The sequence below is a fragment of the Neodiprion lecontei genome, chromosome 1, assembly GCF_021901455.1.
Source record: "Neodiprion lecontei isolate iyNeoLeco1 chromosome 1, iyNeoLeco1.1, whole genome shotgun sequence".
Lineage (NCBI taxonomy): Eukaryota > Metazoa > Arthropoda > Insecta > Hymenoptera > Diprionidae > Neodiprion > Neodiprion lecontei.
The window spans coordinates 32,753,521-32,769,330 of NC_060260.1; the positions used below are offsets into that span (position 1 = coordinate 32,753,521).

General features: G+C 45.5%; 1 protein-coding gene across 3 annotated transcripts in view; it reads left to right on the forward strand.

Moving 5' to 3' along the window:
- The window catches only part of LOC107221972 (homeobox protein TGIF2), an 82,277-nt gene that overhangs the window by 44,233 nt on the left and 22,234 nt on the right, over positions 1 to 15,810 (forward strand). Inside the window, exon 1 of one of the 3 annotated variants that reach the window (XM_015661161.2) lies at positions 6,639 to 7,798. The exons of the other annotated variants lie outside the window; for them this stretch is intronic. Coding sequence (XP_015516647.1) covers positions 7,657 to 7,798 — 142 coding nt within the window. The 5' untranslated portion in view covers positions 6,639 to 7,656. Of the gene's footprint in view, positions 1 to 6,638; positions 7,799 to 15,810 lie in introns of those variants that run through there. 3 annotated transcript variants of the gene reach the window in all.

A 15,810-nucleotide genomic window follows, 5' to 3' on the forward strand; every position in this document is an offset into this window, starting at 1 on the left:
TCATCCATTCTTTCCAGTTCTTTCTCTCAGTTACGCGAGTTGAGACCCGTTGTCGGTAACTCGTTTCACGGGCAAATCACTGCGAAGAAATATCAACCCTCGAAGGCCAAGGACGTTGCTCCGGTTCCAGAGTACCCGAGAGGTAGATCGTCTGGCCTTCGAATCATGGAGCTGCACGGAAGGGTGAACAAATCGATCAGGGATGATGTTGGCTTGTCTTTTTTTTTCCTTCCTGGAATGAGCTAACCGGAAGCCTGGGAAAATGACCGCTCGTAACCGCCGAAACCGCAATCACCGAAAGTGCAAACAATTTCAGGCAGGTCTTGCGTAATACTAATAAAATTCATGACAATATAGGCGTGTCTATGTATATATCATGTATATTAATCGTGATCGAGATTACAGCTCAGCTGAAGAAGTGAGCTAAACGACATGTAACATTATTATATTCGTCTGGTGTAAGCGTGCCGTTTCTTATAGATCGATCATTCGCAAATGACGCTCTCACTTCACAAGTATTACTAAATAGAATTGTAAAAAATTGGGAAAAGGATCATGATTCATTAGGACGTCAAGACTTTATTAAAATAACAGACATCAGAAAAGATGTGCACTAATTCATAGGTCGAATTTCTCACGTCTGCTATTTTCTAGCCTAAGAATGTGATTAGGACGGGTCTCCTGCAGACGAGAGTAAATCTCCTACAGATGTCTGCGCATGGTTTTCGGTCGATATTTGCCACTTGGACCGTTCCGTATATCCGTGGAACGGGGCTTGGCATACGGACGATGTTCGAATCTTGAAAAGCCCGAGCTAATTGGCTTCTTCGGCGCAAGAAGAAAATGCCTTCGCCATCTTGTTCCGTCCTCCCAGGAAGTTTTCTGGGGAGATAGAGAAGAAGGTGGACAGAATTTGAAGAAATATCCATTTAACGGGTTCTTTTCAAGTCGTCAACCCGTCTGGTCGGGCCGAGAAATGCCTGGATGTTAAACGGCACGAGAGATTGTCACTCGAGGATCTCCCCGCCCTCTTGGCTTAGCGGTGTGGTACAGTAACCGGCGTAAACCCGGCGCGAAACTTGATACCTACAACGCGGCTTCTTCTCCGACATGATGCAGTAACAGCCAACAAATCAGCCCGATCACCCAAGATTTAGGCGAACTATCACCACCTGCCGAAGGAAGCCACGATACTGCGGTTTCCCGATACAATGCCTAATGGCCCAAGTAGGATCGCGATCCTCTAAACTAGGCGTGTTTGGGCTTAAAGTTGATTTGCGGTTCTCCGCGGGACGACACTCGAGTTATTTCCAATCTACGACTCGTGCTTTCGCACATATCATCGTCATCGTCGTCATCGTCATCATCATCATCAAAATACCTGTCTACGGGTGATACAGTTGGTGTTCACGAAGAATGTCATGGCTGACAGAGAAAACAACTTGCTTCCTCTGGATGTGGGCGTGCGGCGAGGATAGATCGTAACCATGTAGGTTCATTCATGAAAACCGCTCGTGTACGCCAGATATAACCGGTACTACGTCAGCGATGTACTTTATACACGTACACATAGACATCCGTAGAGACACAGCGATATCGTAACACGTTAGGTACGTCCATCCGTCGCTCGGTTTCTTCGGTACGCGGTCCATTCGCCGTAGGCTTCATCCTTCGAGTTCACGTACGTGCAACGTACTTGGTCCTCTACACCCGGTCCGCCTACAAACTTACGTATATTTTGTACATGGACGGAGCCGATACGCCAGCCGCGGCCGCGTGCCGATTGCACCGTAACAAACGCGGCTGTTGCGTCATGCCCGATAACGCGTCCCGTGAGTGGAACGGATCGGCGTTTTCACGGCTCTTCCAAAAGTTCCGGAAGCGGACTGCAACCACGGAAGTGACGAACCACGTGAAAGGGAGAGCCGGTGAATCAGGGCAGCAGCCGGGGCTGCAGGTCGTCGACGATCCAGTATCCGCACGACGAGTGTGGGTGGCACAGCACGTGTTCACACACTGCAACCGTCACGGAGGAGTTTCGTCCTTTGTCAATTTTCACCCCTCAGAGTGCACATGCAATCCTGTCCCTCTTCGAGCGTCTTCTCGAAGGTGAGTGAGGGGCGACGAATCGCGGTATCCTGCAACGACGAGACACTTTTTCGACGTGCTTCACACAGTGTGATAGATCGCAGTCACGTGTCCTGTGTGCAGTCTATTGTATCTTTTACGCGCATACGAGTATGTGGCATATCACGGAGCCGCTTTGAGACACGGTGAAGATAAACTACTGTGGATAATAGGAAACAGGTTTCAGTTGTGCAATATCCTGCGTGCAGGCACATCTCCCCCTCCACAAATTGTACAGGTGTCGGTATCCACACTGCAGGAATTATTTACGGAAAAAGAGAATCATACTTGCCGTTACCACGATTGTATAGTAGGTATACATTCCGTGTAAAGCATAATGGTATTTAAACCGAAAAAAGGCGAAAACTGGCGCCGTTCGATCCCTGACAATTCAAACTTATACACAGTATCGCGGTAATCTACCGTACAAAATGCACGTACGTGTATGTCGAATTCCATAATAATTCTTTACACTATGTACCATTTGTGGTATGTGCTGTAGCGGAAAAATCGTTAACCGTAAATCACTTCGACACAATTCGATAGTTCATTTTACACCAAGTTCGGCGAGAGTCTATTCCGTCCGGTATATTTTCAGTTAGCTTGAGGTACGTACTTCTTTCGCTCTTTTGTTCGGGTGAATCAACTCGGTAGTACGGTTAAATCGAACGCCGATCTTTCCCTCGACCGGTGCAGCGGTTGAATAAAACCTTAATCGGCGTCCCTTGAAGGTTCGTCGACGCAATCAGACCAGATCGTCGTGTTGACGGAACTCTGGCTCGAGGAAGGGCACTGGCCCGAAGTATCTTTGTTCAGCTCTAGTTTGACGTCTTGCTCTAGTATTCGATAGTTTCTGCATCGATTCGAATACGGTGTCGACGAAGAGCCTGCATCATACCGCAGCATTATAATACCCGTAGCGGGCGGTATCCAATGAATCGGCATTTTTCGATGAACCGCTCGTGACGCGCGGTGAGATTCAAATATCCGATTGCGGTTACCGTCCTCGTACGCGTGTGTACGCACATGGACACCTTACGTTCACACACGCATCCGCTGTACTACACATAGTGAATTCTGTGGGAAAACATGCGATTAAAAGGCCACGCGCGCTACTCCGCGCTTTATCATCCGTCGGGGCCTCTCATATCTATATCATCTCGGCTCGGTTCGTCGCGCGATTTCGCGACGCCTTCGGGATTCGCGGATACGTCGCGATTCCGACGCCCGCCCCCCTCTCCGTTCCTCCGCGTCGCACCACACCGGTTCATTTTGACAGTTGCTAGTTGGGCTGACAACGCGTGGTCGCCGTCAGTCTTGACGTGTGCGTGCGCAAATATCTGCGTCTCCGCGCCTCCCTCCATCTCTCTCTATCTCTCCCTCTGACACGGTGCTCTCCCTGCTCTCCTCTCTACCAGCTAACTCGCCTCGGCAACGAGGAGTAATGCTTCGGCTTGTAAGTAGAGGAGAGCGGGGGTGGGTGTGAGCCAAGGCGACACTCGGATCGCAGTTATGTAAGTCACATTGCGCAACTCTCTACGGCCCTACTGTCATTATCGAGTCGTATACGCGAGCACATAAATAATATATAGGCAGTGCTTAACTATCCACTTTATACCACCGCGATTCTTACACACGCAAATGTATGCTCGTATAGATTGTATCTTTGCCTCGCGACCCTCCTGGTTCTGGTTCTTCTTGGTTCAGGTGAGTCCGTCGGTCCTCCTCTTCGCCCCTCCTCCGCCGCCCCTCTTCCTTCTACCCACTAGTATGTACATTATACATACTAACATACCACCGACAGGCGGCTTAACGCCCGACAACGACGACACTTGATACGCCGCCTAACAACGCCGTATATACGAATCGTTTTTTCTCATGTCTTAAGTTTTCTTTCATCTACAACGACGATACTGTACTTTATACGTATGTACGATTAGTACCATAGGCATAACCGCGAACTCTGGCAGGTAGTCGACTTTAGGCATATATATATGTACGTTATACGTGGTTAACGTTTTGTATCGCTAGGGTTACCCGTATGTGATATATATATATACACACATAAACATATCCACGTACACGCATCAAGATGTGGTCTCTTGACCGTATGCATAACGCATCGCACGGTATGCAGATAAATACACATCATTGTAAAACGATCCGCGAATATACGTTCCACGTACCGCGAGTCTCTTTCGTTCTATATCTTTCTTTTTAGTTCTAACATGTATAAGTAAATATTTTCGCCGAATTTGGGCGACTCGTTAAATATGTATGTTGACACTATCTTATTGTATCTATCTAGCAAATGATATATGTGTACCAAAAGACTAAACTCCTCCCGATCAAGGCCGATCAGTTGACGGTCTAACTGGGTCATTGCCATTGTGAACTTTTCGCGTAATTGTTACGTACGAAAAACTACGATCTGTTAGGTATACCTAACAAACGTCGTGTATGGATATGTTTATAGAGCGATTCGAGCTGATATTTTAATCGCGGTACTCTTACACGTTTCTTCAGGTTAATCCTCGACGTTGATTGTGCACGCCTGCGGAGTTTCTGTCACTCGAACGTTATTTGACTGTCGTACAAATTACACCCGCCGTTGTTCGTCGTTGACGAATTTTTCAGTCTTGATAATATATTTTCGAAATGCAATACCGACTAACGTTTTAGGCGAGTTTTTTGAATTTTAATATCAATCAATGATCTCGTTAAACGTTAATACCATGCGCAATATCTTTGCTAATATTCCATTTGACAGATCGTTCACTTGTTTATTGCGTTGACGTTTCTGTACATAACCCACATGTAACTTTACTCGTCGTATTCGTGATGCCTTAGAGATTTCACCGGCGGTGGCAGGTCACTCATTATTCTCTTTCTGCATATTTCACGATACGTTGATGTAAAATAGAGTGTGAGCACAAAGAGCGAAATGTTGCCATAAATCTATGACGCATCATGAAAAGGATCTTTCCAGCCACTTTGCTCCGCTTCGTCTTTGTGAAAACTTTAGATCTTCCATTACTAGTTGTAAGATTTTTTCCAGCGCAAGACGAACGCCGGTAATTTCTGCACAGAAAATCATCCGCCCAATTGTCCCGACTCCCGGCTGTATACAGGTACAGAAACCTCGGAAACAGTTACAGGCATATCTTCCCTTGTTACAAGTGAAAACCGAAAGTACGACCTTTATCCGTTGCGACCGACCCTCGTAGCCTCCATCCAAATCCCCCGGCGACGGATCCCTGCCGAGAACGAATAAGAGAAACGGAAAAGCATAGTGAAGTTTTCCGAGAACAAATCCGCGCGGGACACTCGAGGCCAACCATTTGCTGAAAGTTGGAGCTTATAGGACGCGGTGTTCAATCCGGGGTTGCGGTACTTTCCGGTATACATAATGACGAAGGTCGACCCGACGTCTTCGACCAACCAATCACACCGCGTGGCTAATTTCATGTTGGAGAAAGTGCGAATGGGGGACAAACCTTTGAGCAGATTTCACTACCGAGGCAGAACACAGTTTCGTATGTTATTTTTTTCCCCTTTGAAATCGAAATATGAAAAGGTGTTTCATGTACTATCTGGGATTTTTTTTTTCGCCGTTAACTCAAAGGTACTTCACTAATTTTCGACACGACTCCGGCAGTTGACTGCATAAGATGTTACAGTTACTACCGCAGGTGCAACAGGCAATCGCCATCAGACGTCACTGAACTCTCGGAATTTTCGTCGAATGAAGAGGGATCCAAGATTCGTGACAACGGTATACGATGAAACTTGTAGACGGCCTTGAAAAATGATTCATTAAAGTCGACGGTACGAACGTTCGACTGTGAAGTTTGGTTGAAAACGGTGTTAAATTCGTCTACGGCAAGATGTAAACATCGATATTGGCACGAGACTAGTATCGATGGTAAAAATTCTTTTCCTCAAAGTCTGCAACCGACTTCGTTCCGTCAGACACCTGTTCCCGATAGGGCGTTTATGCGTCGACGGTGAAATTTAGGTCAGGATATCGGGAGAGCATGGGACACGAGGAAGCGTGCCGGTTCACCGCGAACGTGGAACGTAAAATTAGATTGAAAATCGATGGTTTACGCCTCGGCGGAATATCGGCAAAGCTCAGAGCCGAGCGAGTCATCCTTAAAGCTCATCCGTGCTTCGGCGTAATTTCCCAGGGAATAATTGGCCCGGTCTTCCGGACTCTGACGCGCAGTGACGATATTCGACAATCGGGCATATCTGCGGTTCTTCTCCGTCCGTCACGAGGCTCTCTAGCGCCGTTCTCGTCGTCGGTCGAGGCGAAATACGCTTACAATTAGAGTAGAAACGCCGGAACGCCAGAACCGGGTCTGGGGCAGCTGTCATAGGATACGTTTTCCCGCCAATCGAGCCGCCGGGTGGGGGAAACCCGTGGAGCCGGCGCGGGGTCGGCGACGAGGGGTGGCGCTGCCCCGGGCGTCTGTCAACCCGGCGTCGCCGTCAACGGCATTCAGTCGTGCACTGGCACTCGAGTTGTCAACGTGATTTCCGATCCCCGCGTCGTCGTCGTCACCGCATTTCTCGGACCATCGTTTGTTTACTTCGCCATTCCGCGCGTCTTCGGCAACCGGAAAAGCAGCAAGCCCAGTTTCGTGATTATTCGGCGATTCGACCCGTCTCGATCGAGGCTGGATTTTCAAGGATTCAAGATCGTTATCGTTGCACCTGGTAGGTAGGGACGACCTAACCAACAGACTATCAAATGCAGTCGTTAGCCGAGCGGATACCCGTCGAAAAATCTCTCAAGCCGAGAAAGAGCGTTGAGAAACCTCTGCGAATGTCCTGTTGCGGCGCCTGAGCTACGCCGTGAAACGTGGTTCTAAAACCACCACGACTGGCAGATCCAATAATATTTTCTCATCCGCATCAGGAGCGTAGATTTTTCGCTCGTACAGAGCGGCGTCGCGGCGAGTGCGAGTCCTTCGGAGTGTGCGTGGTTACGATCCGGCAATCCGTTGCGTACTACGCGTACGTGTTTGTCTGAATGACTAAAATAAAACCGTGCAAAGTCCGAGACGAGGTTGAAACACGCGGTCAAAACAACCTCTACGTGGGTACAGGAAGAGAGAGAGAGAAGGCTTGTCATACCGTTCGTCGAGAATTCTACTCAGGACTCTCCGGACCTCTGCAGGGATAATAATAAATATCCGCGTTACGGAGTTTGTATCGTATATCCCGGTAGTCGGTGTAATAACGAGTGTGCCGAGAAGAAGGATACACGCGGATCTGTCGTAGCGACGATTCGTGTTCGCAGCCTACTCTGCGAAAGTAATAAAAGTGCCTGAGAAGAATTAGAGTCAAAGTAGCAAAAAGTAGGGTAAAGTAAAGTTGAAGCAACGCGATAATACGGCGGAAACCGTACTACGAGGAGAAGAAAATAAGGATAAAACTTGTCACCGATCATCTCGAGCTGACGTGACCTTCCGAACTTGCGTGACGTTCCGAGGCAAGGGAAGATAGAAAGCTTCGAGAGACATGTTGCCGCCCGCAGCAATGCACCTGGAGCAAAGGATGAACGGGGATAGGGGTCTGCAACATCACTTGGATCACCATCGCACCCAGACAACGCCGACCAGGGACCCCCGTTTCCCTCACCGACCGGCGGTCCTGTCGCCAGGTAAGAAACTCCCTGCGAAAAGCAGAGCCCGACATCTCGAGGCAGCTGTCACGTCGTAATATAAATCTAACATATCGTCGGTGTCGTTGGAACGGCCGCGGGCGATTTTCCCCATTCGGCGGACGTTCGCGCGAGGCTTTGCCGCCTCCGCGGAATCCGCGTTCGTCACAAGGAACATCCTGTCCGCTGCGTGCGCGTACCAAGAGAGCGGTTCGAGGAGTAATACCTAATTGAAAACTGTGCCAGAGGCCAGGCCGCGTGCTTACGTGCGTGTCATGGCGCTGACGTTTTAAACTTTGACGTTACTCCTCGGCGTGGGAAAGGACGCTTCGCTGCGGCGGCGGCAGCGGCAGCGTCGAATATCGACCGATGACATGCGCCTTTTGTCGGATACCTCCGTTTCCGGAAGCCGTAGCCTCCGCGCCTCGCATACCGCAGAATCCGGCGTACGTATCGCAACTTGCCGGAACACCAAAATATGACAGCCGCGGGCGTGCTCGTCTCCGGCCCCCGGCTGTCAATGAAATCGCTCAAATCGCTTCGTAAGTTCGTACGGCGTTTCGCTCGACCGACGGACATGTCGCGGCTCTCTTGGGCCATGGGACGGCTAGCCAGCCGACGGCGAGTCGCTTCGGAGGAGGCGAGGCGAGCCGAGTGCGAGCGTCTTCCGTCTCGCTCCGTGAGGCGAGGCCGCTCTTATTTCGCGCCTTGTCTCGCCGGCTGCCCGACTCTGGGTTCCGAGCCCGTTTCCCTGCCGCCAGTCGGGTGAACCCCGTCCTAAGACAGGCCGTCTCGAGATCCTCGCCACGTGCTCCCAGCGACGCTTCGATTTTTGCGTGTTTTCGTTACGCTTTTTACCGAGAGGGAGAAACTTGAAACGCGAGAGGACGAAATGGAACGCCGATTTTCGATATTTATTATTACCCTAGACGATTCGCTCGAGGACTTCGGAGGTTTCGAACCTGCGAAATGGTTGGCGGCTTCAGCGAAATTCTTTACAAACTCCGCGGATCAACCTATTATCTCAATTTTTCGCTTGCATGATTTTTGGCCCCGTGTACGGTCTTAATTTCTCAATTTTCAACGCCTGAAGAGCGAGGAGAGACACGCTCGAGTTGAAAATAACCCGGCTTCAATAGGCGGCTGGTTTGTTATACGTAAACGTGTGGGATATTCGGGAGGACCGGCCTCTCCCGTATTTTTGTGCGAATGGTAATTTTTGGCACGGCTGTCAGCAGAACTGTAAAGTAACCGTCTCTTATGCAATTCATATATTATACTACATATACTAGTTAACATTGTCTCGGAAATATTTTGCTGGAGGTGCGGCCGGGCGAGAAAAGAAATACATCAAATCAGAAACTTAACCGTGCAGCAGAAAAAAAATCACAGGAAGGAATATCGGTGTTATTAAAAAAAAAAAAAAAAAACACGCACACAAACACAAACAAAAACAATAGTTACACCGAACCATTCGATTACGACGAACAGACGACAAATATTATTCGTCCTCCCGTATAATATTCTCAAGGCGGTACTAAAACCGTCGACTTCTCGACCAGCGTCAAACTGGTAATAACCAGCTGCCAGTTGTCCCGAACGAATTAATAATTCGTCGACGCAGTCGCCGTCGTTTGTCACTCCAGGAAAATCCGGCTCGTCTTGTCGCGGGGGCCAAATTATCTCCATTTATTGACCTGCGTGATTGAAAATTGATAAACAGTCGATCTTTCATCCTTTCCTTTCTTTGTCGTTTCTGGAATGGCGAAGTTCGATAAAAAATTGCGACGCGGTGCGTCGTTGCTCTTCGCTCTGCAACTTGTTCGGGTTCACTCATCGGGAGGACATCAGGTTGTCTCGCGTTGGTTGGAACTCGTTTGGGCAGCAGGCACTACGTGAAGAAATGCAGTTCTCTTCCACGGCACAGCTGTCAACGTCTTCTTACCCGTTCGCTCGTCCCATCCATTCGTTTCTCGGTAGTGTTTTTTTTTTTAAACGATTTCAACCGTTTTCCACGATCCCGGGGAATCGGTTGTTTATTCCCATATGTTTATTTCCCATATTTGATATGGAAAAACGTGGTTCGATTTAACGTCGGAAAAACTCAAGTCTAATTTGGAAATAAATCAACCTCGCTTATCGCAGAGTCCCGTAGTAAGGATTTGCCTGGTCGCGGTCTGTTGGATCTTTTTTTTTACATTTGGTAAAAAAAAAAAAAACCAAGTCCTTCCTTCGAAGAGATAAGATTACCTTAATTGTAAGATCAGGGAACGTCAATTACTCTTCTAAGACACAGTACGGTTTCGCGTGAAATATTTTAATTTTTTCGATTAGACTCCGAAAATTTGAGGATTCGAGAAATCTCCCCCCCCCCCCCCCCTTCGCCCTCAAGTTTATTATTGTCGAAATTTGGATGGAAATTTTCACGATTAATTAATCAGTCGTCCTCAAACGATCCAGAACTGTTAATACGTGCATACTTTTAACACCAGTTCATACTTGAGCCTTACACTATACGTACTATCTGTGGCTATACGTACTGCTACGTATAATGATTGTGATTCTTGTTCTATCTTTTTTCTTCCATTCCCAGATCAGGCAATAAAAGTATTTATTAATACTTGGTAGTAAATTATTGCCTCGTAAAGTTTCGGGTTCAAGATTCGTGGAATTAAATATTACCGACATAATGTCATACGTAAATTTTTTCACTTCTATTATATGTAATAAATTGTAACAAGTAATTCGTCAGTGACATGCTACGTTCGTCACAATTCCCCTCACCGTTAACGTGCGTCCGTCGCAGGAGACACTTTCTGAGGGAATCTTTCGTAAAAGATGTATACATACTTCCTGCCCTTAACACAATTGTCGTAAAGGCAAACAACGTTGATGCAAAGCAAAATGGTAAGAAATAAATATAATTGTAGACAGAATGAAGAGAAAAAAGAAGGAACGAAGAGCGAGAGCAGTAAAAAAAAAAAAGAGAAAGAGACAGAGAGATAACGAAGGCCACTTGAAGTATTTATCGTTAAGTCGAGTTATCTGCTTACCCGTTGAACGTTACACGTGCATGCGTGCATACTTGACACGCGTGTTAATACGGAATCCCAAATAAACTCGCTCGCATACGCACATATAATATGTATATACATACTAAGAAAATTCCCTTCGGCATTCCCAAATTATCGCCAGACTACGTCGATTTGTCAAAATGCCTTTAATGTTTCTTCTGGCACCCACCTCCCTCGTTCCGCTGCACAGATAATTTCCACACTCGCACTTATATTCTCGATTGATTGGGTAGATGAGAACCGTTTAACTAACCTAACGACTTTATACCCGGCACAAGTGATCCTGGTTTGAACGTGCGTTCGAACCGTTAACCCCCCTCATTCTCCTTCATGTTTGACACACAACCCGGGGGCTCGTTCGCTTGCGGGCCACTTGATAGGCTTGTTGTCCAGGGTACTCGAGTGACGTCGGCGTCGTCGTCGTCGTTTCTCCCGTTAGCGGGAATTTCGGGAACTTGAAACGGGCCGTCGTCAATTAATTTTCGGACAATTAATCAAGGATGATTATTCCTTTGTTTGTTTGTTGTTCGGTAAAATAAGTCACGAGCGGCCAACGGGCACGTGTTCCTTCGTTCTACGTTCTCCACAAACACAAGGCTTTAGCATAGATAGTTATATATAACACAGGTATACGGACCTGAAAGCGTGTGACGATTGCCCCGCGATGTCGTCGACGAAGACGACGTGATTTACCGAATAATGATAATAAAATTATTCCCCCCTTCTCCGTCTCACTTCCGAATCGTTGGGTCGATTGAAATTGCATATTTATGTCGTGTATTTAGCGTATGTAATCTTATTCAATGCAAAACACACGCCAACAGATGTCATAGAGGTTAGTGTCATCAGCGATTCCCCTATCTTCCTGTCTACACCCGCACCGTGCTTCTACCCTCCTCCGATTCCTACCGTACTTCGTTTCTCATTCTTTATGATGTATCGTACGCGCGTCATTTTCATTTTATGACATTTTCATATTCATGGATTGTATCATACATCTACAGCGTATTCTAAATCGCACGGAACACGGGAAGTAAAACCGCGCATACGCGAGCTTTTTTGTCTTATATCTTGTATGGCTATAATGAATGAAGGAAACTTGTGTAAAAAATAAAAAAAAAAAAAATTATGCGTAAGATTCGAAAGTACGACTCGAAACCCGCGCCCCGGCTTTTGAGCCGTTTAATTTTAACCGGCGTAAAACTATGTTACGACTATTATAAACGCATAAGCCTTTGTTCTTAAAGCACTTTGTTATGCAGATAAGTTGATCGTTGCGTGCGCGAAGCGTGCAATTGAAATGAAGACGCTTTTCCCAACCGCGTCGGTAATATCATTTTTTCACGCGTTTACCCGTGTTTATGTAATACTGTTGTTATAGCCTTACCGTTTGTCAATGTGTTGGCATTTTTTTGTTTTTTTTTTTCACATGTACACGGCTATATAAATGCTCATTAACCCAATTCGGGGTTTTAAATCGATCGCATCGTCTTGTCGTCTGTCATTTTAAGCTTATAAGTTTGTTGAATTTATTTTATCATTATTTTTTTTTTCGTTTTTTCTCGTCTCATTTTCTACATCAGCAGCGCAGGAATTGACATGGCTGAGAAAATTCGACTTTCCGCGTTTGTACGCGGAGTCCGATCAATTCCTCGCAGTACGATGGAACAAAATTGGTTGGATTAGGTACATACCAAATCACTGCAGTGGTTCACACGCGTGTCCCTACTTTTATGCATCATTCATCAAATATATATACACATATACCGTCATGGTATTCGCGACTTCGTGCGGAGAATCACCCTATTATTACACAGTTATTACACTATTTTGGCGATTAATTTTTGCCAGTCGGTAATCCGGTCGGTGATGTGCGGTGTAGGTATAACAACGTATACTCGAGATTATCAGTGACTGTGTACGCGTGTGTAATAATCCGAACGGGAAGTTGGGTTGATTCGTTTTCAATTTTAAATTCAATTTCACTTGAGAACGCAGCAGGAACTCGGGATCGCGTTATGTGCAGCCTCGCTGCAAGGATTCGAGCCGGGCTCGAGCTGAGCTGCCTTGTAATTCGATATTTCGGAGTAGCGCGAAGTAATGTGATTAGTAATTAAGTTTTATTATTACTTACGAGTAAACCTGATAAATAGCGCGAAACACGCGACACGTATCGTTTGTATCGATGAGCGTTCAATCGCCGTTCCTCGGACGCTTGTACGTATTAAACTCTTCCTTCTGATCGATTCGATTTTCGTTATTGAGCCAGGCTTCGGTTGATACAAGTACCTTGTGCGTTTTCGCTTTCTTACACGCGACGAAAGTTGAACGTGGAACGGTAGCTACCCGCGAACCGAGATATGTGCAGCATTCAAACCGATTGTCAAGTCAAGAGAGTTCAATTGGTTTCGTTGAGAGATGCCTGATGTCGTCGACAGTTACGCGTTGACCGTCGCGAATGCGTTCGTCGACGATATTTTACAGAGCCGAGAAGAGATCTCGCGACGATTCGTACGATCTAAGAGCTGAACACGCCGGCCGTGTTCAACAATAAGTAATTTAGGAAAATATTACAACACATGTGTAATTTCATCATTACAAATATTACGACACAACACGTATGTATGTTGGTATTACAAAATTTTCTCCATCAGAATTATTTCAGAGCGATAAGATAACGTTGTTGCTGTTATTATTATTGTTATTATCACGCATTTACATGCGCTGCAACTTTCTCCATATCGGTTTCTTTATCACCGACCGTATAATGAGCCCTGCGCCCGGCCCTAAACTCGGGGGGACGACGACGAGATGCTGCTGTGCTCTTTAGGTGTAAACCTAAGATGAATACTGTAGGGGACAAAAAAAAAAAAAAAAAAAACGTGACCCCTCTTCACCCACCCCCCATTACGTACGTTTGCATGTGTAGGGAAACGTGTACATGTACGTTTGTCAGTTTATCGTCACCCCGGTCGTCAGATACACATACACACCTACGTACATAGTGTACGACAGGCGATATATGAGGAGGCTTGCGGTATTTGCCTAGATAACCGCGTGAGAATTAGATACGGTGGTGAGTTTCGTCCTCGGCATCTCGACGTACGCGTTATGCGGTTGTAACCAACCCCTCACGATCCCGTCTTCTTCCCTTATTCTCTTCTTGTTATCTGCAAACTAACGATAATTGGTTTACTTTGTAAAAACGTCCCTTGCCTATGCGCTGTGGAAAAATTTCAACATGTAGGGTTGGTAAAAATTCTGGAAAAGTTGTGGAAACTGAACCTTGTTTATCCGGATTTTAAGTGAAGTGTCAAATTTGTAAGTACATTGTCGGCATAATCATCCAAAACTATTGTTTTAATCGAACAAGGAATCAATTTTTCTCGTTCAGGATGAAATTGAATGTGGAAAAATCTTTACGGTAATTCTGATGTGAAAATTTTTTAGAAATTTTTTCTATAAACTTATATTATACCAACTGGTAGTCGCTACCTTGCCATTTGTTTACTGCGAACCTTTTTTAACCAGGACCGCGTATGTGGACCTTGAATCTCTAATTAATTCGCTCGCGACTTGTCGGGGAATGGGAGGAAGGAAAGAATCATCTGTGGCAGATGAAGCCAGGGATTATTATTCGTTTAACTGTCATTCATGCACGAACATCAGCGGTCTTTTATTTATTCAACAGTTTCTCTGAGAATGGAACAGGCTTAGTTTTTTCAACAAATTAAGCTGATTTTATATACTCATATTCATTAATTGTTGTGTCATCGTTGAGTGAAGAATTTTTTTTTCCATTCGAATCTATGACAAGTACCTTATAATACGATAAAATTACGGTAATATACGATAATTTCCGTGTCCTCGATGATATATAATATGTATGTCTACGTTTTAGCCGTACTTCTGGAATAACCAATTTGAGAGTTTGGTGCCGGCGTTTATACGCCGCAGGCTCCCGACTCTTTGTAGCTAAAGGTTCCTCAACCGCGATATACAAATTTTTTTTCCCTTCTCCGCACACACCGCGTGTCTGTGACTATCCTACCTTTAAGACAGATTGAGTTTCAACAGCGCACGTGCTCGGCCTTGCCGTCTATACAACATCGCGACTATAACTAGGTATCCGCAACGGTGGGGATCCGGAGTTATTTTATTTAATTAGAACCGTTTTTAGAATGATTGATCTGTTCCTCAAGGTTTAAAACCTTGTAATTTGCAGGTAAAAAAAGGCAACCATTTTTCTAACACATCATTTTCACCATTTTTAAAAAAATTTTATTTATCGCGGAAAAAGTCGGTCATTTATATTATACTTATACACATATACAGCGCATCTGTACGTTACAAATGAGTGTCGAAACTCTATATACGTTGGACGTTTGCAATACCGAGGGATGAAAAACGAATCGAACTATTCGTGGATGTAGTTTTTTTTTTCCAGGCATTAAATATATGTATACATGTACGTGTAGACTCCCGGAGGAGGAAGACCGCCGTTCAATTTTATTTCGCCATGGCTGCAGATCTTTTTTGAGAAGCATGGCAGCAGCAGCAGCAATCTGGTCTTCCACCTGCGGTTTACACAATTAGCACCATGTATATATGTATATATTCCAGAGTTTTTTATGGCTCGCTAAATTATTATACTTTTTCTCTTTAGGCTATATAAGCAGCGGAAAATTGAAAAGAAATTAACAATTTAAAATAGATGGGAATTAGCGAGTTGATTCTGCTGCAGCCGAAAATTATTTACGCGTATATCAATTACGAAATACATATACGGTATATAAACAATTAAACATACGTGAACGTATGCATACGTATAGTCATAACAATAAACTTTGCTATCGACTTAGACGCCGATTGTACATGGATATATCGTTTGTATGCTGTGTTCAATATATATATATATATATTGTTTATATATATATA